This window comes from Microtus oregoni, unplaced genomic scaffold (genome assembly GCF_018167655.1).
Source record: "Microtus oregoni isolate MIOR12 unplaced genomic scaffold, Mior012 000004F_ref0000308, whole genome shotgun sequence".
NCBI classification, from domain to species: domain Eukaryota; kingdom Metazoa; phylum Chordata; class Mammalia; order Rodentia; family Cricetidae; genus Microtus; species Microtus oregoni.
Genome location: NW_024543063.1, coordinates 23,474,594 through 23,488,169, shown reverse-complemented (window position 1 = coordinate 23,488,169; position 13,576 = coordinate 23,474,594). Strand labels below are relative to the sequence as shown.

At 42.9% G+C, this 13,576-nt stretch overlaps 1 protein-coding gene across 4 annotated transcripts in view; it reads left to right on the top strand.

Annotated features, from left to right (window-relative positions):
- Positions 1-13,576, top strand: part of Pid1 (phosphotyrosine interaction domain containing 1) — a 228,138-nt gene that overhangs the window by 112,350 nt on the left and 102,212 nt on the right. For 3 of the 4 annotated variants that reach the window (XM_041650608.1, XM_041650609.1, XM_041650610.1), the window contains one exon: positions 1,452-1,598. The exons of the other annotated variant lie outside the window; for it this stretch is intronic. In XM_041650608.1, the coding sequence (XP_041506542.1) occupies positions 1,452-1,598 (147 nt within the window). The remainder of the gene's footprint in view (positions 1-1,451; positions 1,599-13,576) is intronic. 4 annotated transcript variants of the gene reach the window in all.

Below are 13,576 nucleotides of genomic sequence, written 5' to 3'. Positions count from 1 at the left end.
GACTTTCTTGAGCATAGGGTTCTGTGTTTTCCAGCTTGCATGCCCATGAAGTTAGAGGTAGGTGTGTGTGTGTGTGTGTGTGTGTGTGTGTGTGTGTGTGTGTGTATACTGCTTGCAAGGACACATGGCAAAGGCTTGTATAAAAGTGAGGAAGCCAGCCTTCCAGATAGCTTGGGTGGAAGTACATGTTTAGAGGTTCCAGGACACACGTGTGTTTAGAGGTTCCAGGACACGCATGTCTCTGGTGTATTCTCAAACACTAAGGAGGCCGTGGTGGCTGGAACCATAATTGAAAGCCTGAAGGTGAGAGATGGAACCAGAGGGACGGTAGGTCTCTGAGTTATGAATAACTTTAGCAGCTAAATAAAGGCTTTTTTTTAAAAAAAAAATGAAGAAATGAGGATGCTTGGGAGAGTTTTAGTAAGGCATGGCATGCTATACCATAGATGAGGTTTAGAAGAATCTCTTTGGCTTCTGTGTGGTGATACTTTTATAGGGAGAATATTGGGAGTGAAAGAAACACTTTGGATGCCATGACAATGGTTTAAATGAAGCTAAAACCTGGGGTTGGATGGTTAGTTTTATTGCCAGTTTGACAGGATCTAAAGTCATCTGGGAGGAAGAAAGCTCAGCTGAAGAGGTGCCTCAACCATACTGGTCTGTGAGAAATGGCCTTGATTAATGAATGATTGATGTGGCTGGCATCATTCCGGGGGTAGCTGGACTTAACAAGTGATTAAGTCAGTAAGCAACATTCCTCTGTGGTTACTGCCTACAAATTTGTGTTCTGAGTTCCTGTCCTGACTTTCCCGAGTAACAGACCGTGAACTTTTTCCTCCCAGTGTTGCTTTTGGACGGAGCATTTTATCACAGCGACAGAAATGAAGCTAGAACACACGTACAGCAATGGTCAAATGCAGCCGCATTTGGAACGGTTTTCAAAACTGATGCACTGGGCTGCCTCTGAGTCCTGGGATCCTAGAGTCCTGGCTGGAGAGAACAGAGAAGAAGAGCCCACTGAGCAGAAAATTTCCCAAGGTCCTACAGATGGCTCAGGAGAGAGGGTACATAGGCTCTTCCATTGAACCCTTTATTGTCCTTCCCCGAGCATCCTTCCAGCAGATGCTGAATCTACACAGATCATGTCTCTAGGAATCCATACACATGATACCTTGGAAAATCTTTTCAGATGATCAAATCCCGGGTGAGGTGATGCCACCATGTACTTGTGTCTTCATGTCTCTACTGGGGACTGGCTGTTCTCCACAGCTTCATTTTAGCCCAGTCTTCACAGGATTTTGCCCACTCAATTGAGTAAATATCTCTTGACCTCACCTTCTACAACAAAATTATCAAGACAAAGCATTTGCTACTAAGTTTGACATGCAATTGAGTCAAGATACATATCCAAGTGATTTAACTCTCTTGGTTTGTTTCTCTGCATTTTTTAGCACTTCCAGACTATGCTGAAGTCTAAATTGAATGTCCTGACACTGAAAAAGGAACCTATGCCAGCGGTCATTTTCCATGAACCGGAAGCCATTGAGCTGTGTACCACCACACCGCTGATGAAGACGAGGACTCATAGTGGATGCAAGGTACCAGACATGGGGCCAACAGTGTTTCTCTTGGTGGGCTAGACACAAGCATGTGTAACATGAAGGTCTTGTTTCTCAGTGGTGTTCATGTTTCAAGAGCAAAAATATTGCATGACTAGCAAGCATATTGAGTGGTGTCAGTTTGAATTCACATCCTGGTTTTTCTCTCAATAATAGGAACATTCTTCATCATATGGGGGATACCCCTCAACCACATAGGTTTTAGTATGTGTAAAAAAATAGTATTCTTATTGTTTTTTCAGTGGTTGTAAGGAACTTTAATTTTCATAAGGGAAATTTTATTTTTTTAGATTGTTTTTCTGTGTGTGTGTGTGTCTATGTATGTGTGTGCATGTGTGCATGTAGATGCTCATGTAATTGGAAGAGCAAGCAGAGTCCAAAGAGCTGGACTTTCAGACAGTTATGAGCTTCTGGATATGGTCCTGGGACTCAAACTCCAGGCTTCTGCAAGAGCAGCAAGCATTCTTGAGCATTAAACCATCTCTCCTGTCCACAAGGGGTTTTGTCTCTCATGGTAGTTCCTCCTTTTGTATTTACAATGTGACTAAAACAATATCTTAATAATCTGAATAAAACATATCTTAAAGAATGAAAATACCCAACCCCAAACTAAAGCAAAACAATACTTGAAACTTCCCAAGTCTCCTTGGGGGTTATTTTGCATTTTTCTTTGCTTCCGCTCTCAGATTTTATACTAAATATTCATGCCTCAGAATCTGTTAAAAACAAAAGCACCCTTTTTCATTTATGCAACTACAACCCTGACATGGAAACGAAACTAGAAACAAAATTTCCAATTTTGGTAAATTTTAAGGTTTTTTCCCTCATATCCTATTTTATTTTGCTTGAGTTAGTGAATATAGAAATAAGTTTAGTGATAACAAAGAAAATATGTTTCATGCATATTTGCCCTCAGGAGCTTGTTTAGGGTGGAGAAAACATAACAAGGAGAAGGGGGAAATGCGCATTTGCTTATAATATCTTTTAAAAACCTCTTGGACCCACCCTCCTCCTTACTTCCTATTGGAGAAGCAGGTCAGGTTTCTTGTTGTTGCATAGTTGCGGTCAGGTTGGAACCTGCAGCAATCTGGGGTGACAGTCGTCGCAGAAACCCTCGCACATCCTTTCATTCCACGCATACTTACTGCCTGCTCAGAGCCTGCCAGGCTCAGGGGCAGAATGTGGACAAGAGCCACAACGTCTGTAGGAATTGTAGCTGCTCCTTGTGAGTCTAGGGGGAAGAGAACACACGTGCAGGCCATTGGCTGGTGAGAGCCAGCTTGTTAAGAGCTTCTGGGACACTCCCTTCGGGTAAAAAGAACAAGGAATGCTGAGTCTTCGAAGTGGATGTGGGCTTGTAGTCACTTTGAAGGGAAAGAAATAAGCCAGTGGATTCAGGAGGCTGAGGAAGATTTGAGCGGGGTGGTCAAGCTAAGCAGAGTTTTATGGCCATGCCAAGGAGTTTCGATATTGTTCTAATTGTAATAAGGATTTAGGCAAGTTAAGACTCCATTTTTAAAAGGGTGTCTTTGATAGGGTAACTCTCCTTTCCAAGAATAGTTGACTAGAGGGAGAGAATTATAAAATGGCCTTGGGTCTGTCATGTATAACACTGGTGAAGAGCCAAGGAACTAGAAAAATACTGACCTTTGGAAAGTAACTGGAAATAAGTTCATGTGCACCCTTTGGAAGATGTGCTCTTGTCATCTTGAGTTCCACTCCTGTTAGAGAAGATGATGACTTGAAGCACATGGGGTTGAATTTAAGGAGGACAGCTTCATTTGATGGAGTCCAAAGTGTGCGCTTAAAATGCAAGGGAGAGTTCAAAGAAGCTTCAGAATGAAAATGGTGTACTGGCATTGATCTTTTAATCCCATCACTCGGGATACAGAGGGAGGCGGATCTCTGAGAGTTCAATGCCAGCCTGGTCTACATGGTGAGTTCCAGGGCAGCCAGAGCTACATAGTGAAACCCTGGCTCAAAAACAAGACAAAGAAGCCATAGCAACCTCATCCAACTATAAAAGGGTGTGTGTGTGTGTGACAGGGAAACAGGGTAATAAGAAGTAGGGGGAAGAGGAGGGAGAGAGAGAAAGGGAGAGGGGAGACAGGAAGGAAGAAGAGAGGAGCGGTCATTTTCTAGGGGAATAAAGAAATCCATGAAAGCTTCATTTTTCTGGAGAGTGTATAGAGTTCAGTATTCATCTTTTCCCCACGTACATGTACTGCCCTCAAGCTGTTCTCATTTATTTTACTTCTGAAAAGATATTGGGGATCTAAGGATCTGGGGACATGGGGATCTAGCAAGATGAAAAGATAGTTCAGTGGTTACAGAACACTTACGTTTTTGTGGAGATCAGAATTAAGAGACCAGACTTAGGTTTTTGGTGCCCAATTCAGGTGGCGTACAACCACCTGTGATGCTGACTCTAGAGCAGTGTTTCTCAAACTGTGGGTCATGACTCCTCTGGGGGGATTGAATGATCCTTTCACAGGGGTTGCATAGCATATCAGATATCCTGCACAGCAGATATTTATATTATGATTCACGACAGTAGCAAATTACAGCTATGAAGTAGCAACAAAAACAATTTTATCATTGGGGTCATCCCAACATGAGGAACTGTATTAAAGGGTCGCAACATGTGGAAGGCTGAGAACCACTGCCCTAGGGGATCTGATGCCCTCTTCAGGCATCCACAGGGACCTTCACTCACAAATGCAATGCCCATTCATAGACACACACACACACACACACACACACACACACACACACACACGATTTTTAAAAAAGAGATTAAGAAGAAGACCGTAGGCAGAGGTGCTTGTACATTTCTGGTTGCTATTGATAGCTAGCTCTTATATCTTTGGTTAACCCATTTCTATTAATCTGTGTATTGCCACATGGCTTTGGTCTACTAGCAAGGCTCTAGCGCATCTGTCTGCAGTAGTGGCTACATGGCTTCTTATGACTCCACTTCCTTTCTTCCACCATTCAGTTTAGCTGCTCCTCCTCTCCCCCGCCCCATGCCTAGCATTACTCTCCCCTATCAAAGGCCAAAGCAGTTTGTTTATTCATTAACCAATAAAAGCAACACATATACAGAAGGACTTCCCACATCAGAAGAGGATTTAAGGTATGGATATTATGTGGTATGTGTACTGACAGTGTCCAGGTATCAGTGTGTTTGGCTAGCTGGACGAAGAGAAGTTAGCTGTGATTTCAGCTGAATCCAGGAGGAGTTTCTGTAGCCAAGGTGGAAGACATCCCATTAGACCATCAAAGAACTGTGTGAACTCTGCATCCTTAGAACTGGTGGTGATTCAAGGGATAGATACTGGCACTCCTAGAATCAGGGGTCAGGGCCTGCAGCTCTGCAGGTCCCTGAGCATTTCCGTTTTATCTGACCCTTCTGCCCTAAGGAAGAAAGCCCTTAACATGTGATTCTCAGACTGAACGCTATTGACTTATACCCCTAAATTTTAACTGGAAATATGCTGCTACTGCCTTTTTCTCCCCCCAATGACAATGCCATGCTTGTTTTCAAAGTCATATTCCTTTGTTTATTTTTTTAAAGGTTAGACCTTGGAAATTCTGACAATTCTGTTCAAAAATCCCCAAACCTCCCCCTGTCCCCCCCCCGGCCCCCAATCATCCTCAAGAACAGAGTCCACTGTTTCCTCTCTCTTTTTGCCAGTGAGTAACTCAACTCACAAGACGCCAGCTGCAGAAGGAGCTCTCTCTCAAACTCGTGAGTCCTAGGAATAATGAGCATAATGTAATGCTGGCCCAGCTGCAGGGCCAGGGTTTGGGACCCCCCCGTCTTTACACAGAACTGCTTCTTCTTCCCTAATAGCTCCCAAGATGAACTTGCATAACTTTTACTTTGGGAAGGAAAAGAGGCAGGAAGAATCAAACGAGAGGGGGAGTTGAGAATGGGTGAAGGTTAGCGTCATGAGACCCTCGCTCATCTTGGATAGCCTGATTCCCTCTGATCTGTATTCTCAGTGGGTCCTGGAGAGATTGCTCTGCCAGGCTATTCATGTTTCGGGCAGCTGGGTCTTTGTGTGTTCTCCTCTATTTCTGCCACTTTTTTTTTCCTTTAGTGGAGTTTTGTTTCTTTTTTCTTCTTTTCTTTCTTTTCCTTTCTTTTCCTTTTTTTCTTTTTTAACAAGATAGCCCATTGTAGGACTCCCACTGGAGGTGCTTTGAGCCTCCTAGGCTATGTGTAGTTCTGCAGCTGGGTAACTACTTGCTGTGCCTCTATCTTTGAGCCTCATAGGCTACGTGTGGTTCTGCAGCTGGGTAACTACTTGCTGTGCCTCTATCTTGCATGATGAGATTCTGGGTGTCTTCACCTTCTACCACACATTTGTTCAGTCAGCACACATTGAAAGTTCACTGAATGTGGGAGTCATGGAGAAAGGGATTGTAGGAAATGCAGTGTACAAACAAGCAGAGGAAATACGAGGGTCCAAGTAAGATAATCTCAAGTATGTTTTCTTTCCTGTTTAATTTCTTGATCCTCATGGTGTGGTTACTGTTTACTTTCTTATAGAGAATGTGTACACATATGTGTGTGCAATGCCTAGCATGCAGAAGTCAGAGAACAACTTCTTGGGAGTCAGTTTTCTCCTTTCTACCACATGAGTCTAGGGCTTGGAACCCAGGTTGTGTCCATCTTGGCAGCAGGTGTCATGACCTACTGAGCCATTTCAATATTCCAATCACAAGGACTTTTAGAAACGTGTGTGTATTTCAGAATTCCCAAGTTCTTTTTCCCAGGAACTAAGCTTTAGGGCTGGAGAGCAGAAGCTTGCCCTCTAGTCTACCATGAAATTTACCTGAAGGTGTGCTGTTTGGTGCTTGAGAATTTTGCCCACAGAGCGGTGTGACATGGGTAATATAAATGTAAGTAACCTGTGCACTGACTGACTGGCAAGTGACAAAGCAAGGATGAGACATCTAGGGTCTGGGATTTCTGCATGCACTTGTGGGCTCTATGCCTCTGCGTGTCCTGGCCTCAAGGGGGTGCTGTCCTACTTGGTCCACTGCCCTCGGTTCTGGAAAGTGGATTAAAGCAGAGATCATGTTGATGTGGCGGTGGTGATGATGCTGCTGATGCTGATGAGCAGCGATAAAAACACTAATGCAGGAACTGCGATCCTGGAGAGCAGCTGGTTGGTTAACACTTCTAGTGTGTTTACTGTGTCTATGCTCCTTTCCTGGTTCAGAACGGGTTCACCCTCCTGACAACTCAGTGGGTTAAGGGCCGTGTGCACCACCATACCATAGATGAGCTAGTTGAGGCAAGAAGATATTCCTTATCCTGTCTTTGGCACTCAGGGAATAACTGGCAGAATCCAGGTTTGTCCCAGTGTCTCTAGTAACAGACTCTGGTGCTTCTTAACAACTAGGCTAGTGGCCACACTCCTCCACAGATCTCCTTTGAGACTGCTTGACCCTTTGTACATCAAATTTGAAATCACTTCTTTTATACGTAGCTAACTTTCTACACGACTTAGTGGTCAGAGCCAGGGTAAATGTTTATTTTGGATATTTTTTCCGTTATGAAACTACAATTTTAATTATAAATTTTTATTGGGTACTATGTGCAATGATCAAATCATATTATTTAGCATTTCCATTCACATAAAAGTAAAAAGTTATTTGATGTGGGATGTTCTTTATATATGCGTTTCTTTTATTGCTTGATGAATAAAGCTGTTTTAGCCAATGGCTTAGCAGAGTAAAGCCAGGTGGGAAATCCAAATAGAGATAAAGAGAGAAAATAGGCAGAGTTAGAGACACCATGTAGTTGTTGAAAGATGCCACAATATTACTGGTAAGCCACAGCCCTGTGGCAATACATATATTAATAGAAATGTATTAATTTAAGAGCTGGTGAGGAATATGCCTGAGCGTTGTGATTAATATATTTTCTGTGTGATTATTTGGGTTTGGGCGGCTGGGAAATGACAACTCAGTCTCTGTTTACAGTTATTAGCACAAGAATTGCTCAAACATGTGCAGTATTATGTAGACTTCAGTAATTATGTGTGCTATGTATTGGTCAAACCATGCTAATTAGTGCTCTCAGCTTTTTGTCATTGCTGTGTGTTTAGAGCCTTTTAAGGCCGCTCTAATATTTATCTGTGAAGTGTGTGACAGGTTACTGTGCACTAGAGCCCCCGCACTGTTCTCTACACACCAGAGTTGATTACTTCTGTCTGGGTGACTGCTTTCCCACCTTCACTGTCTCATCTCACCCCTCCACCCCCAGCCTCTGGAAACCACCATACATTGCCACAATTCATTATGTTTCAGCAATCATATAAGTATGTTGGTTTTCCATTGCTGTGACAAAATATTTGATATTGACAATGTGGAAAGAGTGGTTTGGGTTCATGGTTTCAGACCAGATTGCTTGTCCCTGTTACTTCATGATTGTGGCAAAGCTGAACATCATGACAGGAAAAGCATGTTGAATTGAGAGGTGGAAGAGGGGAAGGAGAAGGAAGAGAAGTGAAGGAGCCATATTTCCAGCATTTCCCAAGAGCATGTTTGCCCTCTGCTACCTACTTCCTCCACCTATGGCTTACCTACTAATCCCTTTACCACGTCCTGATAATGTCCTTACCTGAGACCACACATTAACACATGATCACTGGTTGTCATTTAAAATCTTAGCCACGAGACTGGGAAGGTACCTCAGTTGCTAAAGAGCATACTGATCATGTATGAATTTGGATACTCAGCACACATGTTTAAGATTGGGCATGCTTGTACCTGCTTATAACACCAGCACCCAGGGGCAAAGGATAGCTGCTGAGAAAGAGGGATCCTTGAAGCTCATTGATCATCCAGCCTGTCTGAATCATTGAGCTTTAGGTTCAGTGAGAAACCCTGAATCAAAAGAAAAAAAAATATAAACAACAATGGAAGAAAAACACTCGATGTTGACTTCTGGCCTTCATATCTATGTGTACACATGCATATCTGTATGAACATATGCACACATTCACACACACACACTAAGTAGTCAACCCACCAGACACTAGCACCACATACACCACACAGAAAAATTTAAAAATCTAAAACATAACGATGGAGAACATATGTTTTCATCTTTCTGTTTCTTACTTATTTTATACAATAAAACACCCCCAGTCCCATATATTTTGCCTCAAAAGATAGCATTTTATTATTTTATGGTTGAAAATCATTCTCTTTCCTTCATCTGCCATATTTTATTTACCAATTTATCCACGTTGGGCAGCTAGCTTGATCCCTTATCTTAGTTGTCATTGGGAGTAGTGCAGCAATGATATGAGTGTGCAGGTCGCTCCTTAAGCTGTTGATATCATTTTCCTTTTTACCCACATCCAGAAGTGGCTGTCTCCTAAGGCAAGTGTGCCCTCTGTTTCTTAGCACTGTCCATAGAGTTCTCCAGAACAGCTTGCTACTTCCCATTTCTGCTCACAGTGGAGAGCTGTCTTTCCTCCACATCCCTGAGAGCATCTTTGGCTTTTAGATCAAAACCATTCTAGCTGAGGTGGGGATCCACCTCACTGCAGTTTGGGGCTTACGTTTTTCGTTTCTCAGCTGCTAACAGAGTTGGTCAGAGTTTACGAAATTGTTCACCATGCCACTATCTTCCATGGAGATATATTTATTTATATCCCGGCTTCATTTTAAAGTCGGATTATTTGGGGTTTCTTTGTTCAAATTGCATTTAGTTCCTTATGCATCTGTTCTGCACACCAACCCTCTGTAAGAGGAATGTTTTGAAACATTGTTTCTCATTCTGTAGGCTGTCTCTTTACTGCTTGGTTTCTGTGTTGTGCTAAGTCAGAGGCCAAAGACACAGGACGGAAAGCAAATAGAAAGAGTGAGTTATCTGATGGCCATGCTTATCTAAGGGTGCAAGGCTCAGGAATTTATCTTAATTGACATAGAATGCTCTCTCTCTACTTTTATTTTATTTTTTTTAACAACAATCAAATGGCTGCTCCAAACTGTCTGGCTCCTGTTCCAGGGGACCTGACACCTTCACACAGACATACATGCAGGCAAAACACCTAATGCACATAAAATTAAAAAATATATAAAAATTAAAAAAAAGAAAGCAAGGTGGCAAGTGTTATGTGTCATCTGGATTTATGCAAAGCACACCAGTAATTCAGAATCTTAAATTCAGTTTTCTAAAAAAAAAAAGAGGCATAGCATATACTAAAAAGCAATATACTTTATTATAAAATACATTATATATAACATGGAATACTATATTGTAACATAAAATTTCCTCACTCATCTGAATACCGTTGGTACATGATGAAACAGGTAGCTTTCCCCTCATTCTCTTCCCTTCTCACGTCCATACTTCCCACACAGGGAGTGACCGAGCTTTCTTTTTGAAGCTTGAGAAGTGTCCAGCATCCTTTATCTGTTTGTCTGTCACAGAGCCACATCTGCTGTCTAACTGAAATTTGTACATACCCCATTCTCCCTCCCCCGGGGCACTGAGCTGGCACAGTTGAAGGCGCCACCTAAGGACTTTGATGTCCTATTCTCACTGTAAAGTCAGAAACTATCAGAAAAAAAAAAAAAAAACGATTTTCAACAAGGAGTTAAGAATGTTCATGCCACTTTTCTTGAGATTCATTGAATTCAAGCGAAGCAGCAATAATCCCTTAGCAGTCAAGAAGGATGCGTGTCTTAGGGTTTCTGTTGTTTTGATAAGAACACCATGGTCAAAAGCAACTTGGGAAGGAAAGGGTTTATCTATTCCAAGTAACAGTCCCTTATTGAGGGAAGTCAGGACAGGAACTCAAGCAGGGCAGAAACCTGGAGGCAAGAGCTCAAACATAGGCCATGGAGGTCTGCTGTTTAGCGGCTTGTTCCTTATGGTTGCTCAGTCTGCTGTCTTTTACCATCCAGGATTAACTGCCCAGGGCTGGCACTGCCCCCAGTGAGCCGGGTCCGCCCACATCAATCTCTAATTAAGAAGATGCCCTACAGATTTACTACAGCCGCATCTCACTAGGGCATTTCTTTGAGGTTCCTTCTTCTGAGATGACTCTAGCTTGTGTCAACTCGATATCAAACCGGGCAGCACGATGTGGTTGATTGATAGTTTCACAGGACGGAACCGAGAGGTTTTGCTGGCAGTTCCCAAACCCTGCCGTGTAGCGGTTATGTACAACAGCCAGTCCAAGCTGTGAAATCCAGCCATTGAACTTGGGATAAGGGCTCCTGACTTGAACTGAAACACGCTTGAAATCAGCGCCACGTGTGTCTGTTTCCTCCATTTGAGCTTTTGGGTTTATGTGACCGCACGTTTATTTAATTAGAGGTCGAGTCATGTGCTACCACATTTTCCTCATTTTAAACGAAAGCACATTCTTTTCTTTAACCATTAACACCCATTCACACAAATGAATTTGGCAATTTCTGTTATGTAGATTTTTCCTTTTCAAAATCAGTTTCTTATTTGAATATCCAGACAGAATTCTAGGGGATGAAGAACATCTTATTAGTTGCTTTTGTGCCACTGTAAGCAAATACCTGACATAAACAACTCAGGAAGAAGAAAGGTTTATTTTGTTCATGACTGCGTAGGGTTGTGTCTGTGGTTGCTTGGCCCCCGTGTAAATGGACAGAACTCTTAGCAGCAGAACCCTGTGTTGGGACACTCCCATGATGGGGTACAAGAAGTGGAAGGACGAGAGAAAGAGCCCAATCTATGTACAGGATGCGGGATGCACTTCCAGAGAACCACTTCTTCCATCTTAGACTCACATTCTCTCCTTCACTCTCCAAATACCACTGTCAATAATATGAGTCCCTCAAGGGATTCATCGGTCCCCTCCATCAGAACGCTTGTGAGCTAATATTTTCTGTCAACACCATCTCAGACACACCCCAAGATGCACTTTACTGATCTTTGAGACATTGCTCAATCGGATGGAGCTAACAATGGGGCAGCGATGGTCACCAGCAGCAGTGTGTAGAGTACACTTATATCCATACTCCTTATTGTTCCTGTTCCTCTAAATCAGGATGTGTGGTAGCTGACACATGTCTCCTTTCTTCTCTTTTAGACTCTCTTGTAAGCAAATCTAAACACAACTACTTCTTGCTTTCTTAAATTTAACAAGCTCACGGACTCTGGACCGAGAGCTGGGGAACTCACATGGGACTGAACTAGGCTCTCTGAATGTGGGTGGTAGGTATGCGGCTTGATCTGTTGGAGGGGAGGTTCTGGCAATGACACCAGGACTTGCCCTGGGTACATGAACTGGCTTTTGGGGGTTCATTCACTATGGTGGAATGAATATCTTGTTCAGCCTTGATATGGGGCTTGGAGGGGCTTGTTCCTGCCTCAACTTGGTATGCCAGACTTTATTGGCTCCTCAAAGGAGGCCTTACCCTCTCTGAGGAGTGGATGGAGGGCAGGAAGTGGGGGGAGGTGGGGGAGTGGGAGAAGGAGAGGGAGGGGGAACTGGTTTATTAAAATGAAAAAAAAATAATAAAAAAAAATGAAAAAAATGTAACAAGTGGGAAAAACCTGACAGTAGCCAAAAAACCTTTGTTTAATGGATAATTAATTTTTAATTTTTAAGTTATTATTGTCAGGGGCCATGCAGAGGTCAGAGGACAGTTTTGTGAATTGACGTTTTCTCTTTTCACTTTGGTATGGCTTCTGGAAATTGAATGCAGCACCCAAGTTTGTACTCAGTAAAATCTTGAGGAGTTTTTACTGAACCATCTCATGGACTCTAAAGGACACACTTTTTTTTTTTAAATCATTACTCCCTGTGGACTTTGTGAGTTTCTTGAGGTTTTCCTTCCTTGATTCCATTTTCTTTTTCCTTATTTCCTCTCTCCTCCTCACCTCCTTTTCTTATTCATTTATATCTCAGACTCCTGAGTGGTCTGGTCACTAGTGAAAGTCATAGATAAGTAAGAATCTTGATGCTATGGGCAAAAATAACAGGAAATTTGAACTATCTTAACCTACTGAAATTTGTTTGGCTTCTCATTTGTAAATTCAAAGAGGAGGGTCAACATTTCTTGCTTTGTATAACCAGGATTCTGCTTGTTTTCATGTCTAGAGTTCTTCTTAGGCTAGTTTTTTTGGGAGAGGGAGAATGGGGTTCAAGACAGGGTTTCTCTGTGTAGCTTTGGAGCCTGTCCTAGAACTTGCTCTGGAACCTGTTCTAGAACTTGTTCTGTAGATCAGGCTGGCCTCAAACTCACAGAAATCTACCTGTCTCTGCCTCCCAAGTGCTGGGATTAAAGGCGTGTGCCACCACCTGACTAGACTAGATTTTCTTTTCTTTTTTAAGAAAACATTTTTTTGCACTTTACATACTAATCCTAGTTTCCTCTCCCTCCCCTCCCCTCCTCCCACTCCCTTCACCTGCCCCTCACCCCATCCCCCATCCGCTCCTCAGAGAGAGTGAGGCTTCCTATGAGAAGTCAACAAAGTCTGCCACATTACATTGAGGCAGGTCCCAGAGCCTCCCCCCACCTGTAGGCCGAGCAAGGTATCCCTCCATAGAGAATGGGCTCCAAAAAGTCAGTTCAATTAGTAGGGATAAATACTGGTCCCACTACAAGTGGCCCCACATTCTGCCTAAGCCATGAGACTGTCACCCACATTCAGAGGGTCTAGTGTGGTCCTATGCAGGTTCCCCAGATGTCAGCCCAGAGTCAGTGAACTCCCACTAATTCGGGTCAGCTGTTTCTGTGGGTATCCTATCATGGTCTTGACTCCTTTGCTCATATTGTTGCTATGGGTTTTAGCTGTGGGTTTCTGCTTCTGCTTCTGATGGAGGAAGGTCATTGGTTAAAAAATAAAGAAACTGCCTTGGCCCATTTTATTGGTTAGAACATAGGTGGGTGGAGTAAACAGAACAGAATGCTGGGAGGAAGAGGCAGTGAGCTCAGAC